A 27410-nucleotide genomic window follows, 5' to 3' on the forward strand; every position below is an offset into this window, starting at 1 on the left:
GCGCTGCAGTGCCTGACGGGCCCGCTAGAGGGCTCTTTGCCAGAGATCTTTTTGACTGAAATTGCCAGAGGTGAGTGTGAGAGTAAGGGATTGGACAAAATAGTGCGTTAAAATTGACTATGGGTGCCAAAAAAGACAGTCTTTACTATGACCTGACACCCATGACGAGGTTAAAAACTAAGGAAGGGGAAACAGAGTGTAATGATATGGTTCCCTCAAATCTGTACCTAGTGTGTGCCTAACACCACAACTGTTGGTGTCTGCATGCAGTAGTTGTATGCCGGTCGCTCCTACACTACAGAACCCATAACCATGATCAAGATGCCTCTTGCTCAAACAGTCTCTACCCTGGTAGGTAGCGTGGAGTCTTATTCTTTGGAACAGTATATCTCGTTATTTGACTGTAAAGGTCTTCTGCTATATATAGCAGAAAAATAGAGAGTTTGAAGTTGGCACACTATGTGTCCGAAAAAATCTTGTGTTTTGAAAATTAGCCAACGCTAAAAAGGATCCAGAAATCAGAGTCTCCTATGGAGTTAGTAGTCCACCTTAACTACAGAGGTGCAATTGTATGCATGGGTGTACATAAACACACACATCTCTGAAGTTAAGGTGGACTATATATAATAAATAAATGTATATATATATACATATATATATATATATATACATATACATACATATAAGAAGCATTTTTAACTTGGCTATATCTTTGGCTCAGTTTGACAAATTTTCAGGAAATTTTCCCAAAAAAGTGTGCCCAAGGCTCTTGTTATGCATGGAAAGTTTTGGGGTGATCTGTCATGCAGTGGCTGAGAAAAGGAGAGGGGTCTAAAAATGCATTTCCCATGTTAATTCCCATGGGCTCTTTAGACATGCCTGCCACCCAAACTGCTGGACGGAATTAAACCAAATTTGGCAGAAAAGTAGCTTTTGGTTCGCAGATTATGCTTTTTATTTGGTGTAAACCCATTCAGTAACTTAGGAGAAATTAAAGGAAATCCAAGTTTATATATCTAGGGTTGCGACAACTTGGCGAATATTGCTGATCTTGTGCAGCTTCACTTCAACCGGGAAGTGTTGGCAGCCATTCAAAAACAATTTTTTAAAAATAGAGGAGGGGGCCTCGCTTTGGTGCAGGGGCCCCCCTGGGAACTTGCCAGGACAAAAAGCAGTTGTTTTTAATATTAGGGAGGGGGTTCACAAGGTTCCCTTCCTAGGGCTGTTAAAAGCCCCGGTACCACCATTTCCTGCGGGGCTAGGTTTTCACAGTATACGGGTCCCCCGGGCCCTGGGGACCACCACCACCATGGGGAAAGCCATTAAAATTGGTTGGGGCTAGGGACCACCACTTTCCTGGTGCTATATTCAACAAATATGCAGGAGGATACACGGACCCCCCTGGGGACCACCACCCCCAGGGCGTCATTTTTTAAAACAATATTGGGAGGGTGCGCGGGCCCCAGGGACCGCCACCTCTACGGAACTAAATTGTAACATTATATTGGATGACTGCGCGGACCACCACGTCCCTGGGGCTAAATAAAAAAAAGTTGGGAGACCGCCAACTCCTTGGGTCTACAATAACATTTACTGAAGGGGGTCCATGCAGATCCCCCAGCCCCGGGGACCACCACATCCCTGGGGCCAAATATACATTTTTGTTTAAAGACAAAGAAGGCCGCGCGGCCCACCTCCTGGAGCCATATATGGTCGGCTCCTGCTACCTCCTGAGATGCACACCCTGGGGAGGTAGCTGTTTGCTTTTGCTTGGCAGGAGCTGTGACAGCTCCGTCAAGCGAAAGCAAACACTCCGCTTCCAGCAACCGGGAGCTTTGAAAATGCTCCTGCACGCTGGAAGCAGTGGTTTCATCTCTTTCCCTGCCCGGAGACATGCAGGCAGGAAAAGAGATGAAATTATTTCGCCTAAATGCAGGGAGCTGTTATTTGCAACAGCTCCCTGCATGCAGGAGCAATGCAGGCTCCCGCAGTAGATGGGAACCTGCTGGGAGCGCAGGGGCATGGAGGCCCCCTGCAGTACCAATAATGTATACTGGGTGTCTTGGGTGGAGCCAGGGCACCCAGGGCCATGTGGCCAGGCCCCGGAGAATGGGGATCTTGGGGCTGAAATTGGCCTAGGGAGGGGGCTATGTGGCCCCCCTCCCATTCTAAAAAAAAAATATTTGGCCCAGGGGAGGTGGTGGTCCCTAGGTTACAGGGAGGTTCTTAAGGCTCCCATATACATATTTTTTTTAAATAGCCCTGGGGAGGTGGTGGTCCCTAAACCCAGAGGGGGGCCCCATATACATATTTTTTTTAAATAGCCCAGGCGAGGTGGTGGTCCCTGAGCCCGGGGAAGGGGGCCACACAGGCCTCATCCACATAGTTTTAAAATATAGCCCCGGGGAGGTGGTGGTCCCCAGGACTGGGGGGGGGGGGTTTGTGGTCCTTTGGGCCCCCCATAAATATTTTTACAATAGCCCTGGGGAGGTGGTGGTTCCCGGAGCCCAGGAGGGCGGTCCCCGTGGCACCCGCAAAGTTTTAAAATGGAGCTCCGGGGAGGTTGTGGTCCCCAAGGCCTGGGGGAGCAGGCCGTATTCCTTTTTAATGGTGTTCTGGGAATGTGGTGTCCCTGGGACCCTGGGTGGGGGGTGTCTGCAGGTGTGCAGAGAGGTCCGCTCTGCCTCTCTGTATAATACTAAAGAGGTGGTAATCCTGGGTGCGGGGTGTCTGCATATTTTTAAATATAGTGGGGGGAAGGTGGTGGTGCCTAAGGTTGTCCGAAGGGCCCCCCTTTTGATTTCAATATGTTGCCCCAGAGAGGTTGTGGACCCCGGATCCCAAGTGGTCCGTGCGGCCCCCGTATATTGTTAAAACATAGCCCCGAGGAGGTGGTGGTACCCAGGGATTTTAAAAGACCTAGGAGGGGGGCATTATGCACCCCCTTCCTTATTAATTATACTGGCTACGCCCACAGGACTTGGCCTACCCGAGGACCAAATTAATAAGAAGCGTGGGAGACCGCCCTTTTGTTTTAAAAAAAAAAAATCGGCAAAATCTGCAGATCCACCTGCGGATTTTGCTGAAAATTTAAAAAGACTAAACTTTTTTTGGCTCTGGCAGGATCCACGGGACTAAGGCAACGTTGTTATGGTATATGTACCCAACCTCTTTTTTTGGTGTGTCACGAAGGCCGTTTGTGGCGCAGGGTTGGGTGGTTTTAGGGGTTGGCCACAGGGCCTGGGCACAAGCCAGGCCCTGGGGCCAACCTCTGCCGCTCACGGCTGTAGGCAGTGTGCGGCGGTGATTGGTTTAAGGTAGAGTCATTAAAATTACTTTACGTTAAAAAACATAGGCCCTCATTACAACATTGGCGGTAAAAGCCGCTTACTGCCGTGCAGAAGACCACCAACAAACCGCCGCGGCAGCGGAATTCCGCAATGTCATCATGACCCACTGCTCGGAATCCCCCAAAACTGAGACACCCACACAAGTCCTCCACACCAAAGGTCAGTGATAAACTGGCGAAAACAAAACCTCCACCTTCATGTCAACAGAAATACGCCCACACTATCACAACACACGAATCCACGCGGCGGTCTTTCAACCGCGGTATTCCATTGGCGGTACACACCACCGCGCTCAAAATACACACACATTTACAAAACACTACCACATTGGACAATTCCAAATACACACACCTGATACACATACACACACCAATCCCACACACCCATTACAATATAAAACACCCACCCACAAACCCCTATGACCAAAATACTGAAAGAAGGCCAGAGAGAGACACTACAAACTACTACCAAGCATCCACAGGCACACAATACCATCACCCACATAACTTCCACGCACCTCACACAACACACCACTAAATATCACCCCACTTATCACTACACACACCACCCCACACATCACCCACACCACCCCATGGCACGGCAAAGACACCCCAGGTTCTCTGAGGAGGAGCTCAGGGTCATGGTGGAGGAAAGAGCCACAGCTATTCGCATCACAGGTGTAGCACACCTCCATAGCTAGGAAGATAGAGCTATGGCAAAGAATAGTGGACAGGGTCAACTCAGTGGGACAGCACCCAAGAAATAGGGATGACATCAGGAAGAGGTGGAACGACCTACGGGGAAGGTGCGTTCTGTGGTCTCAAGACACCACCTTGCGGTTCAGAGAACTGGCGGCGGACCCCCACCTCCTCCCCCACAACTAACAACATGGGAGGAGCAAGTCTTGGCGATTCTGCATCCTGAGGGCCTCGCAGGAGTAGATGGAGGAATGGACTCTGGTAAGTAAAACTTTAAGTACGATATCCCCCACCCTACCTGCCTGCCATCACATGCCCCCACCCTCGCCCTCACCTCCATCACTCGAACTCTTCACAAATGTCCCAATATCACAAATCACACATCCCAAAACCAAGCCTAGCATGCAACAACAATGCATGGACACCCATCACCAAAGCATGGCCACTGCACATACCCATACACCCGCCTAAACCACCATCACACAAGGTCCCACACAGGAATGTAAGCACTGGGGTACACAGTCACCCACCCATTGCACACCATGGCACTCACAGATGCAATAAACATCCTTTTATACCCCTGCAGGACCCCTACCCAACGTCACCGGACAGGAGGGTCCACACATGTCCACATCACCAACAGAAGAGGCCCACAGTGATGACAGCAGCTCTGTCCAACTGGATCTAGATGACCAGCCCGGCCCATCTGGGACCTCGGGACAGTCGGTTCCCCTGACACAGTCACAGGCCACCACAGAGCTTCCCCCCACTGGAAACACCAGCACAGCACCAACCCAGCGGGCCCATACCTCTGTCCCCAGGACACGTCAATCAGCAGTGTGTCCACCACTACAGGGAATCCAGGCTAACCCACCACCCCAACAACAACAGGGACCTGGGGGCAGTGGCAGTGGGCACACGGTCCAGGGGACAGAGGCCCAGGAACACCGGGGAACTGGGAGGGCTGCTGTGCGACAGGGGAAGGACAGGCCAAGGGAACCCACTCTCCACAAGGCCCTCTCCAACATCATGGAGCCTACCACCATTCCCAGGAGACGATGGCAACGGTACTGGCCAAGTTTCAGGAGACCCAGCGGCTGCAGGAGGAACAGTATTTGGGCTTCAGGGAGGAACTCAGATCCATCAATTCCACCCTGGGCACCATCGTAGGGGTGCTGAAGGAAGTCCTCAACACCAGGAGGGACACTGTGGCACAACAAGGGGCCCCTGACACTAGCCTGGACGATGAACTGCCCACCACCTCCGCCGGCGCTAGTGGACAGGAGGCACCGCCACAGGACCACCACACCAGCACCCCACCCCTACAGAGGGAGAACCACCCCGCAAACGGTCCCTGAGATCCAGGACAAAGACAGAGAATGATGCCCAAGCCCCCCGCCAAGAAATGAGACCACCCTGATTGTCATCCTTCTGTCCCACCTTGTCAACCTGTCCATCCTCAAACTGTCCCAGCTCCACTTTCTATGCCCATTTGGGCAATGCACCTGTGAGACTAATAGACTGGACTCTACCATGGACATTCCTCCACCATCACCCCTCACCATTTTACAGCACCCTCCAATATTGAGCACTTAAATAAACACCCTTAAAGCACAAAACAATCTGGAGTCTGTCTGTGATTTTGAAATAGTGTATTAGCAATTACAGTGTCAAAATGCTCTTTCAATTGTAATGTCAACATACCTATGTCACACAGTTCTAGTCCATGAGGAAACACAGCAGATGTCACACAGTGGGACCCACATCTGTGAAATCGTAAGGGAAAGTGACAACTCAGTGACCATACACTGGGTGAAAACGACAGACAGTAGAGAGGTAGTAGTGTTAAAGCACATGTAGTAGGCAGGTTTGTATTCTTACCTGTGTCTCACTGGAAGTATTGCAGGATCACCGAGTTCCTGTTGTCGATGTCCTTTTCTTCTGCTTCCTCGTCTTCACTGTCCACAGGCTCCACAGCTGCAACAACACCTCCATCTGGACCATCCTCCTGCCGAAAAGGCACCTGTCATCGCAAAGCTAAGTAGTGAAGCATACAGCAGGCCACGATGATCTGGCACACCTTCTTTGGTGAGTAGAATAAGGATCCACCTGTCAGATGGAGGCACCTGAACCTGGCCTTCAGGAGGACGAAGGTCCGCTCTATAATCCTCCTAGTTCGCCCATGGGCCTCATTGTAGCGTTCCTCTGCCCTCGTCCTGGGATTCCTTACTGGGGTCAGTAGCCATGACAGGTGGGGGTAACTAGAGTCACCTGCAAATGGCGAGGGACAACTGTTAGACACACACTAACCTGTAGGGATATCCCCAGACCCAGACAACCATTCCCACTGACTTGCTTCCAGGTGCTCACCCAATAGCCACACACGGTGCCTCTGGAGTTGACCCATCACATAAGGGATGCTGCTATTCCGCAGGATGTAAGCATCATGCACTGAGCCAGGGAATTTGGCATTGACATGGGAGATGTACTGGTCTACCAAACACACCATCTACACATTCATCGAATGATAACTCTTCCGGTTTCTGTACACCTGTTCAATCCTGGGGGGGGAACCAAAGCCACATGTGTCCCATCAATGGCACCTATGATGTTGGGGATATGTCCCAGGGCATAGAAATCACCTTTCACTGTAGGAAAATCATCCACCTGAGGGAAAACGATGTAGCTCCGCATGTGTTTCAGCAGGGCAGACAACACTCTGGACAACACGTTGGAAAACATAGGCTGGGACATCCCTGATACTATGGCCACTGTTGTTTGAAATGACCCACTTGCAAGGAAATGGAGTACTGACAGCACCTGCGCTAGAGGGGGGATTCCTGTGGTATGGCGGATAGCTTACATCAGGTCTGGCTCCAACTGGGCACACAGTTCCAGGATTGTGGCACGATCAAGCCTGTAGGTGATGATCAAATGTCTTTCCTCCATTGTCGACAGGTCCACCAGCGGTCTGCACACCGGAGGATGCCGCCATCTCCTCACATGTCCCAGCGGACGGTGCCTATGAAGGACAACAGCGAGCACAGAGTCAACCAACTCAGAGGTACGTACCCACAGCTTACACAGAACACGATTCATAATCCGAAATTTGCATGTATGAGTGTTGAGGCAGGGCCTAGGTATGTGTGATGCAGTTAAAAATTAAGCCATGTGGGCCCCTGAAATGGCAGCTGCCTGACCTGTAAAGTGGGACAATGGAATGTGAGGTAACTGCGCTGGCGTTGTACACCGTCGCGGTAGGCGGACGAAGACCGCGGCACAATTCTGCATTGGTTAGTATTGGACCCTATGGGTCCCAGGAGCCAATGACGACGTACGCCGGCGGTGACGGTACACACCGCCGCGGACGTGACCGCCATTTTCTATCTGTTCAATCACTCGATACCTGATCTTCGACAGGAGAGGACCTTCTCTGTAAGTGCTGCTGTGACCTCAGTCTGGAAGAGACAATGGCTTGTGCGTCTGGGGAAAGGGCCCCTGCCTTCACATCGGAGGAGTTGGAGAAACTCGTGGATGGGGTCCTCCCCCAGTACACTCTACTCTACGGTCCTCCAGACAAACAGGTAAGTACACTGGGAGCATGCTGTATGGGCTATGCCTGTGTGGAGTGGGGTGGATGAAAGATGGGGCGGGAGAGATTGAGGCGTGCATGAAACGAAGGTGAGTGCATGTGCCACATGGCAAGGGTAGGGATGGGGGCCAATGACTGTGACGGTGCAGTTGGTAATAACTTTTCTTTTTCCCCTGTACAATTCATGTAGGTCAGCGCCCACCAGAAGAAGGACATCTGGTTTGCCATCGCCAAGGACGTCCGGACCCTGGGGGTCTATCACAGACGGAGCACCCACTGCCGTAAGAGATGGGAGGACATTCGCCGCTGGAGCAAGAAGACGGCGGAGGCCCAGCTGGGGATGGCCTCCCAACGTGGGAGGGGTGCCCGTCGCACCATGACCCCCCTGATGTTCAGGATCCTGGCGGTGGCATACCCGGAGTTGGATGGGCGCTTGAGGGCATCACAGCAGCCACAAGGGGGTGAGTACACTCTCATTCAGCTGATTCAGCGCGCAGTGGAGGTGTCTGGGTGGGGGAGGTGGGCTGTGGGTTTCCCTAGGCCAGGGCGAGTGTGCTAGTTAGGTCCCCTTCTTCTGGCAGACCCTGTGGCACCCCACCCCACCTGTGTACAGTGCAAACTACACCTTGTCAGGCTCCTGTGACATCCATGTGTGCAGATGTCGGCCATAGTCTTGTAGGCCATGTCCCAGGGATTGAACAGTGGACCTCAACTGCGTGGCGTAGTGCAGGAGGCTTCTGTGTCTGTCGTGTCCGCCAACGGTAGCGGTAATGCATGCACTCAACATGTCTTTCTTCTGTCGTCCCCCCCTTTTTGTGGTGTCCCTGTTCTTGTGTGCATTAGCATCATCAGGCGGAGGAGCAGTGGCACCAGAGCAGGAGGGAGCTGCATCCCACATGGCCCTGGAGGGCGAGACTACGGACTCGGAATTCACCAGTGGGACGGAGGGCGAGGGGAGCTACACGGCGGGGACAGGAGCTGACACCAGTGATACGGAAAGTCCTCTGATGGGAGCTCCCTTGTGGTGGTGGCCTCATCTGTGCCCCCAGCATCTACAGGTACTGCTGGCACCCCTCCTACCAGCACCGCCCTCCCAGCAGCCCCTCAGCCTTTGCCCCGTGCCCGCTCACCCAGCAGGGTGGGCATCACCTTCGCCGCAGGCACCTCAGGCCCTGCCCCAGTCACCTCTGCTGCCCTCAGTGAGGAGGCCATTGAACTCCTCAGGTCCCTCACTGTTGGGCAGTCTACCATTTTGAATGCCATCCAGGGTGTAGAGAGGCAGTTGCAACAAACAAATGCATTCCTGGAGGGCATTCATTCTGGTCAGGCAGCCCTTCAGCAAGCTTTTCAGACTCTGGCCTCAGCACTGATGGCAGCTATTGTCCCTGTCTCTAGCCTCTCCCCTCCAACTTCCTCCACCCAGACCCACACCCCTGTACCTCAGCCTACCCCAAGCACACCGTCAGACCAGCATGCACACACCTCAACACACAAGGGAAGCTCTGGCAAACATAAGCACCACACATCCCACAGGCACTCACGCAACCATCGCACACATGCAGACAGACACACCAACATCCACTGCCTCCACTATGTCCCCCTCCTCCTCGTCTCCCTCCTCCCTCTCAGTCTCGTCTCCACTCACACCTGCATGCACTACATCTACAGCCACTACTTCCATCACTAGCACACACACCACCACACCCCGCTCACATGCAGTCACCACCCCACTACCATTCACACGTCCTGTGTCCTCTCCCAGTGTGTCTGTGACGCCACCTCCCAAGATACACAAACACAGGCACACACCCACCCAACAGCCATCCACCTCACGACAGCCTCCAGTGCATGCACCTTCACCCAAAATCACCAAACGTACACCTCCTACAACCACAACCTCTTCCTCCACTCCCAAACCCCCTCCAGTTACCCGTCCCAGTGTTCCCAAGAAACTTTTCCTGTCCACCCTTGACCGCTTTCCCTCACCTCCCCCACCCCGTCAGTCTCCTAGGGCTCGACTCTCCCGGTCCCAACCTAGCACCTCAGCCACAACATCTCCGGGACCAGTGGTGCCAGTAGTCACCGGATTCTGGAGTGCACCAGGGCAGCCAGTGTGGCAAGGAGCCACAGCACGGACAGTCCCCCACCTGTCAAGCAACAAAAGTTGGCCAGTGCCCGGCAGGAGAGGGGGAAGACTCCAGCCACCAAAGCCGCTCCCAGGGGTACAGGTGGGAGTGTGGAGTCAGCGGCGACACCTTCCAAGGTGGGTAAGGGGCACAAGAAACCCGGCAAGTCTGGGCAGAGCAGCATGGCGGAGAAGACCGCCATCATCCCCGCTGCCCAGGAGGCCACCGCCATCATCCCCGCTGCCCAGGAGGCCACCTCCATCATCCCCGCTGGCCAGGAGGCCACCACGATCATCCCCACTGGCCAGGAGGCCACCGCCATCAGCCCCGCTGGGCCAGACAGGACCGCCAGCACCAGCCCCGCTGGGCCAGACAGGACCGCCAGCACCAGCCCCGCTGGGCCACACAGCACCAGCCCCGCTGGGCCAGACAGGACCGCCAGCACCAGCCCCGCCAGCACCAGCCCTGCTGGGCCACACAGCACCACCAGCACCAGGCCCGCTGGGCCATACAAGACCACCAGCACCAGCCCCGCTGGGCCAGACAGCACCGCCAGCACCAGCCCTGCTGGGCCAGACAGGACCGCCAGCACCAGCTCCGCTGGGCCACACAGGACCGCCAGCACCAGCCCCACTGGGCCAGACAGGACCGCCAGCACCAGCCCCGCTGGGCCACACAGCACCGCCAGCAGCTGAGTCACTGCCAAGGAACCCGCCGCCACAAGCACCGCTGAACAGGGCACTGCCGCCACAAGCACCACTGCCAAGGACATCGCCGCCACAAGCACCGCTGAACAGGACACCGCCGCCACAAGCACAGCTGAACAGGACACTGCCACCACAAGCACCGCTGCCAAGGACACCCCCGCCACAAGCACTGCTGCCAAGGACACCCCCGCCACAAGCACTGCTGAACAGGACACGGCCACTACAAGCACCGCTGCCAAGGACACCCCCGCCACAAGCACCGCTGAACAGGACACCGCCGCCACAAGCACCGCTGAACAGGACACCGCCGCCACAAGCACCGCTGAACTGGACACCCCCGCCACAGGCACCGCTGCCAAGGACACCCCCGCCACAAGCCCTGCTGAACAGGACACCGCCGCCACAAGCACCACTGCCAAGGACACCCCCGCGACAAGCACAGCTGAACAGGACACCGCCACCATGAGCGCCAAGGGCACTGACGCTACTGAGTCCGCCACGAGCAGGATGAAGCACTCTGGGCACAAAACCCCCTCCAGAACCAGTGGAGAGATACATCCACTACCTCTGTTCTTGGCAGGATGAAGCACTCTGGGCACAAAGCCCCCTCCAGAACCAGTGGAGAAAGGCATCCACTCACACAGTCCTTGGCAGGATGAAGCACCCTGGGCACAAAGCCCCCTCCAGAACCAGTGGAGAAAGGCATCCACTCACAGTCCTTGGCAGGATGAAGCACTCTGGGCACAAAGCCCCCTCCAGAACCAGTGGAGAGATACACCCACTACCTCTGTCCTTGGCAGGATGAAGCACTCTGGGCACAAAGCCCCCTCCAGAACCAGTGGAGAAAGGTATCCACTCACACAGTCCTTGGCAGGATGAAGCACTCTGGGCACAAAGCCCCATCCAGAACTAGTGGAGACTGTTATCGACTTGTGAGACTGTGGCTTTGCACTCCCCAGGATTGAACAGTGGGCAAACCACCCACTGTAGAGACTTGAGAGACTGTGGCTTTGCACTCCCCAGGATTGAACAGTGGGCAAACCACCCACTGTAGAGACTTGTGAGACTGTGGCTTTGCACTCCCCAGGATTGAACAGTGGGCATGGGGCCCCCTCGTGGATTTGGCGTCGTTCACTCAACCGGCTGAGGTGCCCCCCCTTTCCCTTCCCCCTGAGGTGCCTGTTTCATTGCTATCTGATGCCCCTGCAGTGTTCTCTCCGAAATGTTCGGGTATTGAGTGTGGGCCTCGCACATGCAGTGTGGGCCCAGTGTTCCACGGACTTCAATGGAGCAATACCTGGACTACTAATCTTGGTGTATATATTTGTTTATAGTGTATATATATTTTTGTATACTGGATTTTAATATATTACAATAGTTACAACCATTTCCTTTTGTCTTTGCATTCTTCCAGGGGGTTTGGGTGGTGTAACTGTAATGTACCAACATGTATTAGTGGGTGAGGGTGGGGGTGGGGGTGTTGCGTGTGTGTGTCCCTGTTTTTTCCCTCCCCCCTCCCCTGTGTCGTAGGTGCAGTACTCACCGTGGTCTTCGCCGCCGGCGTTCGTGCTTCTGGTAGAGGAGCAAGAAGATAAGGGCAGGAAAAATGTGAAGCTCAGGTTCCATGGCGTCCTGGTTCCTCGTGGGGTGTGTAGAGGTGAGCGTTTTCCCTTCGAAGTCCTGTTTCCGCCGTGTTTTTGTTCACGGTGAATCTGCCCCGGAAAAGGTGGCGGATTGGTAGGTTGTGATACTGTGGGCAGTACATTGTCCTCCGCCTGTCTGTTGGCGGTGACCGCCATGCTGTTTGTTTGTACCCCCGTGGCGGTCGGAGTGTTATAGTGGCTGTCTTTGTTGGCGGTTTCTGCCACGGTCATAATTAAAAAAAAAAATCCGCCGGCCTGTTGGCGGTCTTACCGCCGCTTTAACACCGTCCGCCAGGGTTGTAATGACCACCATAGTAATTTACTGAAAGAAATAAAGGGTACACTGACATTATGGTTTGGAAATAAAAAAAATTTAAAAAAAAAACATAGAAATTCACTTAAAAAAAACCAAAGGTTACGGGGACTTTATAGCTAGTTTCTTAATTTACTTGCACAAAACCATAGAAATTCAGCAGTTAAAGTTATGGTTAACTCAAGTGACTATAACTCGCGTCCTAAGGTAACTATAACTCGTGCCTCGCCATTTTACAGCACTTGCTGCACCTACTAAGGTAAAAAACTACAGTTTACTTTATGGATAAAAAAACGTACTTTGACTGCATTTACCATGATGCATTGGGGCTGACTGCAAGCTGGAGTGTGAGGCAGGGCTCTCACTTTCTGGTTTTAATTTTTTAAGAATATAGTAGGTAGTTATAGTTAGGACATAGTTTCCATTGAAAAGCGGTTTTTGAGTTGCCTTTAATTTTGGCACCGGTTGATGGTTTTCCCCAAAAATTTGATGCTCAGTTCAGCTGCTGTCTGGGAAGTTTTGTGGTGATCTGTAAGGCAGGGGTTGAGAAAAAGGGGGTTCTCAAAACTCATTTACCCTCTGTTAATTTACATAGGGATTTTGAACACAACTACAGCCGAACCGCTGGACGGATTTACACCAAATTTGGCGGAAAGATGGCTCTTGTTGCAGAAAGTGCCTTTGCGTGATTTGGTGTAAATCCATTCTGTAGTTTTCTAGTTGTAAAATGAAAACCGACTTTGTATATATAGGAACACGGATCCTCCTTAGATTCGCAGGAAAAGCAAGGCCCTGATTGGCTGGACGCACCCTGACAGAAATATTAACATGTGTGTTACAAAAAAAAAAAAAAAAGAAGAAATTCACTGAAAAAAAACAAAGGTTACAGAGACGTCATAGTTAGGTTGACATTTGACCCATACAAAACTATAGAAGTTCAACACTTATAGTTATACTTATAGTTATACTTATCTGAAGAAACTACAACTCATGCCAGAAAATAACTTTGGGCAACAAGTTACAGTTTCTTAACATAGGTAAAAGTATAACTGTAACTGCTGAATTTCTGTGGTTTTGTATGAGTAAAACGTCAGCCTAATTATACCGTCCCTGTAATGTTTGTTTTTTCAGTGAATACATATGTATTTATATATATATGTATATATATATATACTACTATTATCGTGCAGGTGAGTAGTATTTGTAGGATCTCTTCCATAATCTTTCCATTCAAGATATTGCAATGCAGATTGCATAACTTTAATTTAGTTAAATGAGAGTCTTTACATTTTACAATCCAGGTTGAAAGCCTCCCCATTCACATTGGTGTCTTAGAGTACAAAGTATTCTTATTATATTTTAGCACAACAGATCCTTAAATAAATGTTCTTAGGTTTTTGCCAGTTCTAGTAAAACTATTGCCTTTAACTGTTATTTGGTAATCCCCATTTACTTTCTTTGCAGTTCATTAATGTATGGCGACCGTTGCACTTTCAGAAGAATAGGACAGTCTCCCACTTTAGTGCATCTAATTAATCTGCACAGAACTCCCTTCACACCATTCAATGAGGAATTACTGAATAAGCACCAGCCATATCCTGCATATCCTCTTTTGTCAGGCAACCAGGATCTCTTTACCAACAATCTCTCACTAACCTCCTGGTACCATAGCCTTGGGGTCTTGCTGATGCATTCAGAGTACAGCACCTCTCCTTCGATTGAGGCTGCCCCATATCTTGGCCACCCTCAGATCTGGTGACATGTTGCTGCAATGTTTGCTTCACTTCAGCTTCTTGTTCTCTTGAGAGGACCTCTCCCTTCATCATAGCTGAGCCCTCACCATCCTTTGGCTTCCTTATACGTTAAGCCTTAACCATATGAATTCACTGTGGTAACACCTCTCACACATAATCCCTTATTAATGGACTCTAAATGTGGTTGCACTGCAGCAAACTTGGAATAACTTACATTTTGTAGAATTCACATGTTTACCCGCCTTTGAAAATAGATTTTCTTTTCCTTAGGATGGAAAGAAACCTTCCAATCCAGCCCTGTGGTGGATAGATGACGAAGGAAGTGAAGTAAAGTGGAGCTTTGAAGAGCTGGGAGTCTTCTCCAAAAAGGTGGCTAATATCCTTTCAGATGCTTGTGGTCTGAAAAAGAACGACAGAGTTATTGTGATTCTTCCACGGATACCAGAATGGTGGTTGATAAATGTTGCCTGCATCCGAGCAGGTGAGTAAAAGCTGCTGGATAAAACCTGAAAATGTTAAATTATAATTTAATTTATTAAAAACCGAACCATCACCACAGAGGGGTAATCAGGTTGTTTTGATGGATACTTTTAATTGCAGATTCCTCACCTAGGGAATATCCCCAAGCGCCAGACTGGATCTGGAGATTTTTCTCAGCATTGCTTCTGCACAGTAGATGGTGGTGTGCTACTCTGCCTCAACTTCATTCCACCCTGGAAGTGACACTAGAGCTCCATGCATGTGCCACCTCTGCAAGTTGACATTATTCCCATTCACTCCATGCGTTCAGACCGGGATCCAGATTTCGCTCCCAAAATGTTTTCTTATCTTGATGATTTTTTTTCTCCAAAATTTGTATTCAAAAGTTTGCAAGAGAACAAGCCCTCTCTGATTACTATAGGGCTTCAACCTTGAAGAAACTATTACAAGCAGGTGTCTGTAACAGACCCACATGATGTGTGTGTCTGGTGCTTTGGGTCCTGGCACGACTCCAGTCCTCATAGGGATTTCACCCAGATGAATCCTAAGGCAATCCTAGATGGCAAAGGCAAGCTCTGTGTCACTGAGCACTGTTGAAATTTGCTTGAGGGCTGATCCTGGTCAAAGTCTAGGATGCAAACCCTTTTCTATTCTCAAGATCTTCCTCATACTCAAGTCAGAGGGTAAGTCCAAGTAAAAAAAAAAACAAAAGCAGTTAAAGCAGGCTTCTCCCTCGTCCAAACCTTATTGACCATAGAAGTTGTGTGGATTTCAAGGTGCATCTTGGTCCTGGTCTCCTACTGAAAAATCGATTCCTCAGGTTATCCTGATGCCTCCTGAATTTCCATGTCCATCAACAAGGATGCGCCATGTAGAGGTTTTCAAGTAAGCCATGTTTCACATCTCCAGTACTCTTTTGGCTCCATCTAGCATGCCTTTGGGCCTAAGGATCTAGTATTCCGGCCTATAGCCAGAATACTATAGGAGGGTCCGTCCTTGATGCCGTCAACACATTTTGACCCCACTATAGAGTCCATCCCAAATCCGGGTACAACCCCTAACCTAGCACTGACCCCAGAGTCTAGTCTATTGTTTTATAAGCAGATCATACACAGTTGTGCCCCAAATCGTGCCCTGTACAGCCCTTGGCTCAGCCGGTCCAACTACATTCTGACTGTGTCTGGACACTGCCATTACCCAGAATTCAACCACAAATGCTTCATATTCCCTTTGGCTCTGATCCTGAACATAATCAGCATGGTTATGATGATGCTGGAGAGGTCAGGGATGATATATCCCATTTCTATGTTGGCAACAGTTTATATGCAAAACTTCAGGTGGCCAGTGACTGGACACCTCTGCGGACACTGTGTTGAATTCCTCCCTTTTGCTTCTGCAGAAGAAACAGTCTCTTTTGCAGTGGTTATCTGATGGGCTGCTGAAGTTTTAGACCTGCAGCTCCCGTCTGTTGAGGCCAAGACAAATGTCCTGAGAGTAGTCCTGCAACTTGGGCAGACTGCCATGGAACCTTGTCTTCCTTTCAAAGAAATCCTAAGGGACACGCTAATGGGTGTTTGGCCTGAACCTTGATCTTCTCTGGTGGTAAATAGGCAAGTGGCTAGGGGACACAGTCCTGCCCTTGGTAACCCAGCTTTTCTTACACATCATCCTATGACTGAAAGTTTGGCGGTCCAGGCTTTCATAAGTAGGCAAAACCCTAATTCATTCCCTACTACATCTCCCTATAGGGATTCAATACTTATGGAAGCCTTTAGAAAGAGCATATTTTCTTTGATCAGTCTTGCCTTTCATTCCATAAGTACCAGCTGTCTCCTTGGATAATACTCTCATGCGTTATTGAGCAAGATGTTGACAACTGTCCTTGACGTATGCCTTGACAATCTTCATCAGATTGTTCAATATGGTTAGGATGCCACAAAGTATGTCATCCTCTCTGGACTGGACACCAATGACTGCTTAGGCAGGATGGTCAGTACCAATGTGGTGCTTCAGCGCCATAAATGGATGAGATCCGCAGGTTTTTCAGGTACGATCAGGTGACATTGATTGACATGCCATTTGACAGCACCCATCTCTTTTGAGCTACGACAGACTTGGACATAGAACACTATAAAGAAAACTGTTTCACACCATGCCCCCTCTGCCTTTCTGCTCCCTTTAGGCAGTATCCCCAAGGGTTTCACCCCTTTTAAAGCTTAGGGCAGGGACTGGCTCAGAGACAACTCCAAGGCTCACTCTCACAGCAACAGACCCCCAGTCCTTTCGAGGCTGGTGTGGGGAAACTAGATGACAACTTACAGGAACCCAAGGACAGTGCACCGTTCATTCCCCACCCCAACCGATACTACCACCAAATTGCTTTAGTGTGCGTTGTAGCATATGGCCACCCTTTTGGAGGTATTACCTCCTCTGGTGGCACAGTATCCCATCTGACAAATGGGTGCTCCAAAGTCCAGCAAGGATATGCTATCCTATCCTAAATGCAGATCACCTGTCGGACGAGTTTGTCTATTCTGTGGCAGGAAGTCCTAGTCCTTTTGGAGCCATAGAGAGGATCCTGGCATTTGAAATAGGGACTGAATGTTATTCCTGTTATTTCCTGGTGTCACAGAAGAACAGAGGCCTTTGTTCTATTTATGTTCTTTGCCCTCTCAAATTCTTCTTGAAACAGGCAAGTTCAAGATGCTCATGTTGGCCAAGGTTTTATCTGCCCTTGATCCAGGAGACTGGATTGTAACATTGGACCTTTGGGATGCCTATTTTTACATTTCTATCCTGTAGTCCCACAGGTGTTACCTGCGGTTCAGGTTGGGCCAGGAACATATTCAGTTTTCTCTAGTCCCCTTCAGCCTTACCGGTCTCCTTTGGGTGTTCACAAAACTGATGGCAGTTGTTGCAGCGCATCTTCTGAGGTTGGGGATATCCCAGTCTTTCTCTATCTTGATGGCTGGCTGGTGAAGGCAGGCTCACCACAGTCATTTGTAGACCACTTCCAGATGACAGTGAACCTCTTAAATCTTTAGGGTTCTTTATCAATGGGCCAAGTCCCACCTGATTGTTTCACAGAGGCTCCCAGTTCATCTGAACCATTCTGGATATGGTGTTAGAGGACATTTAAGCTATGATCCTGAATTTTCAGCCTTGGTCCTAGGTCTCAGTGAAAGTTACACTGAGGCTTCTGGGCCTCCGGCATACTGCTTCACAACTACACCAGATGACACATGTGGGCTCTGCAGGGGGATCTGAAGTGTCAGTGGGGCCCAGCACCATGGAAGCCTGTCAGACTCCATCCAGGTGTCAAAGTAGACTGCAAAACAGCTGCAGTGGTGGCTGCTCAACTCAGCTGGCCCAGTGGTAGATCCCTCTTTCTACCCACTCCAATTTGACAGTGGTGATGGACACATCATTGCTGTGTTGGGGTGGCCATTTAGGAGAGGTGGAGACCAGAGGGCTCTGGTCTCTGTCAGAGACCCGCCTCTACATCAGTCTTTGGGTAGTTATGGTCCTTTTATCGACCTTGAAGGCATTCCTACCATCCATCAAAGTGAAGCTGATTCAGGTCCTCAAAGACACCAAAACAGTCATGTGCTACTCCTGTTAACGGGTCCCTTTATGACTAATTTACTCACTTTGGGACTCGTTTTAGGCCAATGAATCTTTTGACCCTGATTGAAGACACCTTAGGATGAGATAGCTAATCAACATGTAAATCAATATGTCAATAACGTCATCAAAGTTCGCAGTAATATGACAATTCGAAATGACCAAAGACATTTATTAGAACTCGCAAACCACCATGACCTTTCAGTCATGAATAACCACACCAGTTTAGTATGATTTTGTGAAGTTTATTCCCTATTGATTACAATTCTACTAATAAGTTTATTAGTCTCAAAACCAAGAAACACATTAGCATTATCACAATATGGCAACTCTGATAAGATTTCATCAAAGCAAGAATCATGAATATTAGAACATAACACAGTGTCAACATAGGTTATCCTTAGCAGAACAATATTAGCGCATTATTCAACAAAGCATAGATTCAGTCATTTGTCTATTTGCGTCAGTTTAGTGAACCCTCTCCTAACCTCGAATTAGCATTGGCATGTTGGGCTTCATGCAAAACAATTTAGTAACATCAATTTAGAAAACATCTAGCTATGGTCTCTGTCAAAGGAAGCAGTTGGTACCTAGAAAGGAAAAGCAAACAGACAGTTACAATGTCATTGTTATATAGTTACCCTCCGTATTGGGTCAGCACTTAGGTTCGGTCTTTGTCCTCAGGACATCAGTTGATTCGCCATCAGCCAAGAATCCAGCAAGTTGGGTAAAGGAACACTTCCCTCATAAGGAGGTAAAGTGTAATCGGGCAATATAAGGTAAGAATGGTTTTAAGAACCAAACAGCAAAGTCTCTATGCAGAGTGACAAAGTGTCTGGGTCAAAGCAAATCGCATCAGCATCTCCCTAACTCTCTCTCCTATTCTCTCCTGTTCTGATTTACTTCCTTGTGACAAGGGTTTTTATCCCTTTTTCGTTGTACATTCCCCTAAAATTTGGTTGGTTGAGGGGTTGCACCCCACTATCTCCCTCCAATTTACTTCAAATTAGCTCATCGAATTTGTCACCCCATAACTGTTCTCACATATTTTATTGGTCCTTATGATTGACGTCTTTAGCGGGTGGAATGTCCGGTATGATTTCATACTCTTGTGGTCCTTTGCACATCTTCAGTCAGTGGCTCCATTGTCTGTACCGGTTCAGGCGATCTTGTACCTGCGAGTGGTCTACAGTGTTGCATTCAGCTAAAAGGTTTTGACAAGCAAGTCGAATTTCATGAGAACGGATCTACTACAGTTACATTCAGCTTCTAGTTTGGAGAAAAAACAAGAGTTCATGTCCTTCAGCAAGTCAGCACACTGCATGTTAGAAAAACACATTTAATATAAAAACCAGGCAGCTAGGCTTCGACTCATGCTAACTAAGGCCTAATGATTTATTAGCAAAACTTCAGCATATAGGCTTTTATTATTAGTGCAAAATTATATTCTATCATAATATTTCAACATTATTAGTCAGTTTCATTAGTCATTGTATATGGTGGCGGCTACTCCCCGTGGGCCCATTTCAAGCGCACGTTTTAGCAAAACATATTAATACATTTTCTATGTGGCATTATTACACATTAGTTCATAATCATTTCATGTTAATATTGATTATATAAGCTACGCTCTCTCAGTCCCTCCTCTGATGACACTTGTCATCACACAAACCTTTCCCTTCTTAACCTTTCATTTTTCTCAATATATGCATTTCAACATCATCCCCCCTGTGTGATTTTTCCCAAATTTCTTAGAACATTTTCTCCTTTTCTTTTTCTTCATTCCTTTGTTTCGTTTTGCCAAATTTCTTTTAATTCTTTCATTTACTTTACATGATAACCATAATCCCATTAAACATATCAGGACAATCAATAGACCCCCTAATATTTTTGCAAGAACCCCGTACTAAATACTACTAAACTAATTCCCTACTTTTGTAATCCCTCAATGTTTAATGCAGCACACAAGAGCTTAATCACCTCATCGTTGAAGTGTCTGCCCCTATCTGATTCTAAAGAGATCGGGAATACGAAACGTGGTATTAACTCCCTAAGCAGCAGCTTTGCCACTGTGAGGCTGTCATTTCTACGTGTAGGGTAAGGTTCAATCCAATGACTGAAAATGCACACAATCACCAGCGCGTACTTCAAGCCTCCACACACAGGCATCTCAATAAAGTCCATCTGCATTCTGCTAAATGGACCGCCAGCTCTCCCAACATGGCTCATATTCACCACAGTCCCTTTTCCTGCATTCATCTGCTGACAGATGATGCACCTGTGACAGATAACCTCTGCAGCTTGTCTGAATTTTGGATTGAACCAATCGATTTTGAACAACCTGATCATTGCATCTCTCCCTACATGGGCTTGCCAATGGTAAAACCTCGCAAACTGTGACAAAAGACTGTTTGGCAAAACCATTTTCCCCTCTTCTAAAACCCATAAATCATCAGACCTCTGTGCACATTGCATTCTCTGCCAGGAGCGTTTCTCCTCTTTACTGGTACGTCCCTGCAGTGATCTTAACTCATCTAATGTGTCAACCACTCTTAATGCAATGTTTAAGCATGTTTCATTTTTTGTTTCAGGTAACAATTCCCACTGATCTCGAAACTATATACAGTTCAATGCAAAAAACCTTGCAACTTGATCTGCATAGCCGTTTCCCATCGACACAAAATCTTGTGACTTAAAATGAGCATTGCATTTCACCACAGCAATTTCAAGAGGTAACTGAATTGCGTGCAACAAATCCTTAATCTTTTCGCCATTTTTCACTGGTGAACCGGAAGAGGTCATGAAACCCCTTTGTGACCATAACTGGCCAAAATCATGTACAATTCCAAATCCGTATCTGCTGTCAGTATAGATAGTGACTTTCAGATTTTCAGCTGCGTGGCATGCCTTAGTAAGGGCAATTAATTCAGCCACTTGAGCAGTGTACACTCTTTCGTGCCAGAAAGCTTCTAAAATACTGGTGATTGTACACACGGCATATCCAGCTCTCAGTACTCCTACTGAGTCTCTCAAGCATGAACCACCAACAAACATAATGTAATAATTTTCTTCCAATTGGGTATCTTTGATGTCAGGTCTTGGTTTGGTGCATAATTCTATTACCTCAAGACAATCATGTTCTACTTCCTCAGTATTATCAATGTCTGCATTTTCAATAGGAAGTAAAGTTGCCGGGTTCAATACAGTACATCTCTTGAGGGAGATGTTCGGAGACCCCAGTATAATGGTCTTGTACTCTGTAAGGCGGGCATTTGTCATATGCTGCGTCTTGGTTCGGGTTAACAGAATTTCAACTGAATGAGGGACCATTACTGTTAAGGGATGTCCCATCACTATGCCTTCACACTGAGTGAGGCTTTGACCAACTGCTGCAACTGCACGCAAACAACCCGGTAAGGCTGCTGTGACTGGGTCCAAAGTAGCTGAAAAATATGCTACTGGGCGGTTTGCACCTCCATGAACCTGTGTTAAAACAGACAAAGGACAAGCATCACGTTCATGACAAAACAATAGAAAAGGCTTCGTGTAATCAGGCATACCTAAAGCTGGTGCCCTGCACATGCTTTCCCTCAATTCCATGAATGCCTCCATCTCTTTCTCGGACATGGTTATGGTACCCGGGTCATCCTGGACTTCCTTAACTGTCAGTTTCACCAATGGTTTAAAGATAATCGAGAAGTTGGGAATCCACTGACGACAGTAGCCCACCATTCCCAAAAACATTCTGACATCTCTCTTGGTTGTCGGGAGATTTATCTGCAGTATGGCTGTCACTCTTTCTTTGATATTTGTCTTGACCCCTTTTCAATTAGGTGACCTAAGTACTTCACCTCTTTCTAACAGTACTGCAGCTTCTTTGGGGACACTTTATGTCCATTCTTTCCCAAATGGTTCAGTAAGGCAATTGTGTCATACCTGCAGTCATCTTTTGTTCTGGACGCAATTAACAAATCATCAATGTACTGTACTAGAGTCGAACTGAAAGGCAGTTCTAATGACTCCAAATCCTTCTTCAATATCTGATTGAAGATGGAAGGTGACTCAGAAAACCTTTGAGGAATTCTGCACCAACTGTACACCTTATCCAGGAATTTAAAACTGAAGAGAAATTGGCTATCCTCATGAAGAGGCACCGAAAAGAATGCTTGAGACAGGTCCACGACTGTGAACTACTCTGCATCACACGGAACCTGAAACATGATCACAGCTGGATTTGGCACTATGGGTCAGCATTTTACCACAATCTCATTTATTTTCCTCAGATCTTGAACAATTCGAACTTTCCCACAAGGCTTTTTCAAACCTATTGGTGAATTACACGGGCTACTCAGCACTTCTTTCAAAACCCCTTGCTTCACAAAGTCTGCCATTATTTGCGCTACTTGAATGAGGACATCTTGTGCCATGTGGTACTGCGGTGCATGAGGAAACACTGCATTCGGCTTTACCTGTACCTTGACCGGTTCTACTCCCTTTATCAATCCCACCTCTTTTCCTGTCAGGTCCCACACCTTCTCTGTCACTGTTCCCTGCAATTCAGGTGGCAAGTGAAGTACTGTAAGCATCGGGAATAAGGTTATCAAAGGGTATTCTTCATTTGCGGTCTCTATCTCCAACTCTGGAAACTGACCATTGTCCCCTTCATCATCACTGTTTGTCTGCACCTCTATCCCTTCATTGGAACAGGTAACTGAACATCTTGTTTTGCACAATAAGTCTCTTCCCAGTAGCGATACGGGACTAGAATCACAGACTACAAATTTATGTAATCCCTGGAAGTTGCCAATTTCAACTTGGACCGGGTCTGTAATCTGATTTGTCAGGAACTGATTTGCTACTCCTACCACTCTTATGGTACGCCCTGAAAGTGGCAATTTCGGAACCTCTGCACTTCTGACTGTAGCTCCTGTATCGACTAGGAATGAAACCTTATGACCCATTACCTTCCCTTCTACATAGGGTCCCCTCTGATCTACCTCTAGGGACGCTGAAAGCCTGCACTCCTCACTGTCTGAACAATCATCCGACCATTCATCGTTTATTCCATCCTCACCATGCAATGGGAACTGTTGTACTGTGTTATTTTGACTCATCGTTTGGCCTGTGACCTGTTGAGGAAGCATCACCTGTTGCTGTCCCATTGGAGCTAATGGTATTTGCATTTGCTGTCTAGGTACCATGGGAACCTGCTGTTGTACCTGCTGCATTTGTGCTGGTTGAACACGCGGCATTTGCATTTGCTGCACGGGCTGTAACCCCTGCATCTGTACCATGTTATTCTGGAAGTTCTGATTTTGGCCCCTCATCTTCGGACCCCTCACATTTTGAAATGTACCGACATCATTGCTTTGTTGAACAACACCATCCTGCACCACCATTGGGCATTCCCGCTTCCAATGCCCCACGCCCCCGCACGCGTGACATGGGGACATCTTTTTCATCCCCTGCACATCATTTTGAACCACAACAGTATTCAAGTCTGGACCGCGGTTCACAAAACCTCCTCGACCTCTCGGTTGTAACTGAAACATGCCATTCCCTTGCGGTTGTACCACCTGCTGTATTCCATTTCCCTGCATCCCTGCTTGTGCTGCCTTAATCTGCATCACCATCACCTTCTCTTTCAACTTTCTCTGCTTCAACTCAATTTCGTCACTACAGTATTTCGCATACTGCAACAACTCATCAATCGGCTTCGCTTGCCAACAGATCAAATGATTCTTAACCGCTTCTGTGCCTTGGACGAGGTGACCTTGTCCAAGGCTACAGTTCACCTGTGCCTTGGACGAGGTCACCTCGTCCAAGGCATGGGGGAACTTGGGGGAGTGCTAGCGCGCCCCCCGTGCACCCCCCTCCCCCCCCCCCCAAGGCGGGGATGGAAGGGGAAGACCTTCCCCTTCCACCTCGACCCCCCCCACCCCCCTGTGACATCAGCGCGCAAGCGCGCGCTGATTAGTCATAGGGGCCTCCCACATCCAGCGCAATTGAAAGAGAAATGCTAAGCATTTCTCTTTCAATCACGTGGGGGAGGCCCGGAAGGGCTTCAAAGGGAAGGAAATGTATTTCCTTCCCTTTGAAGTCTCTCCCAGGGTTTCAAAAGCCGGATTGCTTGCAATCCGGCTTTTGAAACCCCACTAGACACCAGGGATTTTTTGTTTGTTTTTGTGATATTGACATAAGGGAGCGACCCCTTGGGCAAGGGTCGCTCCCAGGGGGAGCATTTTTTCGGGAAGGGCTTTTCTGCCCCCCCTGGGGGCAGAAACCTCTAGGCACCAGGGATCATTTTTAAAAAAATGTTTTATTTAATTTTTTTAGGTGGGGAGCGACCCCTTAGGCAAAGGTCGTTACCCTTGGGGGAAAATTATATTTAGGCCATTTCTGCCCCCCTTGGGGGCAGATTGGCCTATGTTGATGAGGCCAATCTGCCCCCAAGGGGGGCAGAAACCACTAGACACCAGGGAGTTTTTTCTTTGCGTGAATTTCACGCAAGGGGAGCGACCCCTTAGGCAAGGGTCGCACCCTGGGGGGGGCAAATTTATTTTAGGCCTCTAGGAGCCGGGGCAAATTTTTTTTTTGTGTTTTTTTTTTGTTTGTTTGTTTTTTTAGAGATGGGGAGCGAACCATCAGGCAAGGGTCGCTCCCCTGGGGGGCAAATTGTATTTAGGCCATTTCTGCCCCCCCTGGGGGCAGATTGGCCGATTTTAGGTCAATCTGCCCCCAAGGGGGCAGAAACCGCTAGGCACCGGGGACTTGTTTTTTGGCACCAATGTCACGCAGGGGGAGCGACCCCGTAGGCAAGGGTTGCTCCCGGGGGGGGGGGGGGGGGGGAGTTGGGGATTGGAGGGGGGCAAATTTATTATAGGCCATTTCTGCCCCCCTGGGGGCAGATCGGCCTATTATTAGGCCGATCTGCCCCCGGGGGAGGGGCAAAAACCTCTAGGCGCCAGGGCAAATATTTTTTGTGTGTGTTTTTTTTTTGTTTTTTTAGAGATGGGTAGCGACCCATCAGGCAAGGGTCGCTGCCCTGGGGGGCAAATTGTATTTAGACCATTTCTGCCCCCCTTGGGGGCAGATTGGGCGATTTTAGGTCAATCTGCCCCCAAGGGGGCAGAACCCACTAGGCACCTGGGATTTGTTTTTTGGCGCCAATGTCACGCAGGGGGAGCAACCCCGTAGGCAAGGGTCGCTCCGGGGGGGGGGGGCAAATTTATTTTAGGCCATTTCTGGGGGCAGAAACCTCTAGGCACCAGGGATCATTTTTAAAAAAATGTTTTATTTATTTTTTTTAGGTGGGGAGCGACCCCTTAGGCAAGGGTCGTTACCCTTGGGGGAAAATTATATTTAGGCCATTTCTGCCCCCCTTGGGGGCAGATTGGCCTATGTTGATGAGGCCAATCTGCCCCCAAGGGGGGCAGAAACCACTAGACACCAGGGAGTTTTTTCTTTGCGTGAATTTCACGCAAGGGGAGCGACCCCTTAGGCAAGGGTCGCACCCTGGGGGGGGCAAATTTATTTTAGGCCATTTCTGCCCCCCCGGGGGCAGAAACCTCTAGGCGCCAGGGCACATTTTTTTTGTGTATTTGTTTTTTTTTTTTTTTTTTGAGATGGGGAGCGACCCATCAGGCAAGGGTCGCTCCCCTGGGGGGCAAATTGTATTTAGGCCATTTCTGCCCCCCTTGGGGGCAGATTGGCCGATTTTAGGTCAATCTGCCTGTGAAGATGGCTTGGTACTTTATGTACTGTAGGAGAGCCTGTACTGGAATGTGATGAGGTGTGATGAGGGAGATGGGTTCTTAAATGGAATGTGTGAGGGGTTGAGAGAGAAGGGAAGGAAAAGGAGACGGAAGGAGCTGTGCTGGAGATGCTGTATATTACTTATGAAATAAAGAAGTGAAATGAAACTAATTGAGAGATTCATCTTTACATTGGCGACGAGGATGGGATATGCAGGGAAGAGAATAGAAATGATAGGCATGATTTGGATGACAATTGTTTTCAAAGGGAGAGCAGTTAAAGGAAGGATATATATTACGGACTTTGGAACTAATTTATTGGGCTGGCGTCATCAGAAAGATTTGGGAATAATTCTGAACCCTAATGCTAAAGAACCTGTAATGATTTTGGAAAAAGAAAGAATTGGTGAAGTAAAAGACTTTCCTCATCCCTTGATCCAAAAGCATCCACAGGTCTTTTCTCCAAGATTAGGTATCTTGAAAGACTTTTCTCACAAGATTGTGCTAAAAAGAGATGCTAAACCTGTAGTCCACAAGGTTCGAGGCATACCTAATTTGATGAAGGAACCTTTGAGAAATGAGTTGGACAGGTTGTTGCAAGACGGTATCATTGAGCCAATGGAGTCTTCAGAATGGCTGGCTCCGATCGTTGTAGCGCCCAAGGAGGGAGGGAGGATTCGTCTATGCATCGATCTTAGAGATTTAAATAAGAGTATCTGGGTGGATAGGCAACCTTTGCCAAATATTTCACAGATGTTATCCATAAAAGGCAAAGGGTGTATTTTTAGTGTGTTGGATATGTCCTCAGCATATCATCAGATTAATCTACATGAAGAGTCTAGGCATTTGACGTCCTTTGTGACGCCTTTGGGGGCATTTCGCTACAAGAGGATGCCTTTTGGATTAGCTTCTGCCTCAGCTGTTTTTCAGAGGCTAATGGAAGTGATTTTTGGAGACATGAACAAAGTGTTATGCTTTCAAGATGACATTTTAATTGTAGGTGATAATGAAAGAGAGCATAACCTCTTATTTGAAGAAGTAATGTCCAGACTGGAGAAGAGAGGTCTGACCATTAAAGAGGAAAAATGTCAGATTGGAAAATCTGAAGTGACTTATTTGGGACATACTGTTGATAGGAATGGTATTAGACCTAAGAAGAGCATAGTGACTGCAATCGAGAAAGCGCCTGAGCCAACTAACAAAGATGAATTAAGATCTTTCTTGGGTCTTGCGGAATACTGCGCCAAGTTCATAAGAAATTTTACAGAGATTGTAGAACCTTTAAGGGGATTGATGAAAAAGGGAGTAACATATGAGTGGAATGAGGATTGCAAATGTGCCTTTGAATATGTGAAGAAGAGTATATTGA

General features: G+C 48.5%; 1 protein-coding gene across 2 annotated transcripts in view; it reads left to right on the forward strand.

Moving 5' to 3' along the window:
* ACSM3 (acyl-CoA synthetase medium chain family member 3) overlaps nucleotides 1-27410 on the forward strand; it is a 448596-nt gene that overhangs the window by 106691 nt on the left and 314495 nt on the right. For both annotated transcript variants that reach the window (XM_069210271.1, XM_069210272.1), the window contains exon 3: nucleotides 14454-14664. In XM_069210271.1, coding sequence (XP_069066372.1) covers nucleotides 14454-14664 — 211 coding nt within the window. The remainder of the gene's footprint in view (nucleotides 1-14453; nucleotides 14665-27410) is intronic.

The sequence above is a fragment of the Pleurodeles waltl genome, chromosome 10 (assembly GCF_031143425.1).
Source record: "Pleurodeles waltl isolate 20211129_DDA chromosome 10, aPleWal1.hap1.20221129, whole genome shotgun sequence".
NCBI classification, from domain to species: Eukaryota; Metazoa; Chordata; class Amphibia; order Caudata; family Salamandridae; genus Pleurodeles; species Pleurodeles waltl.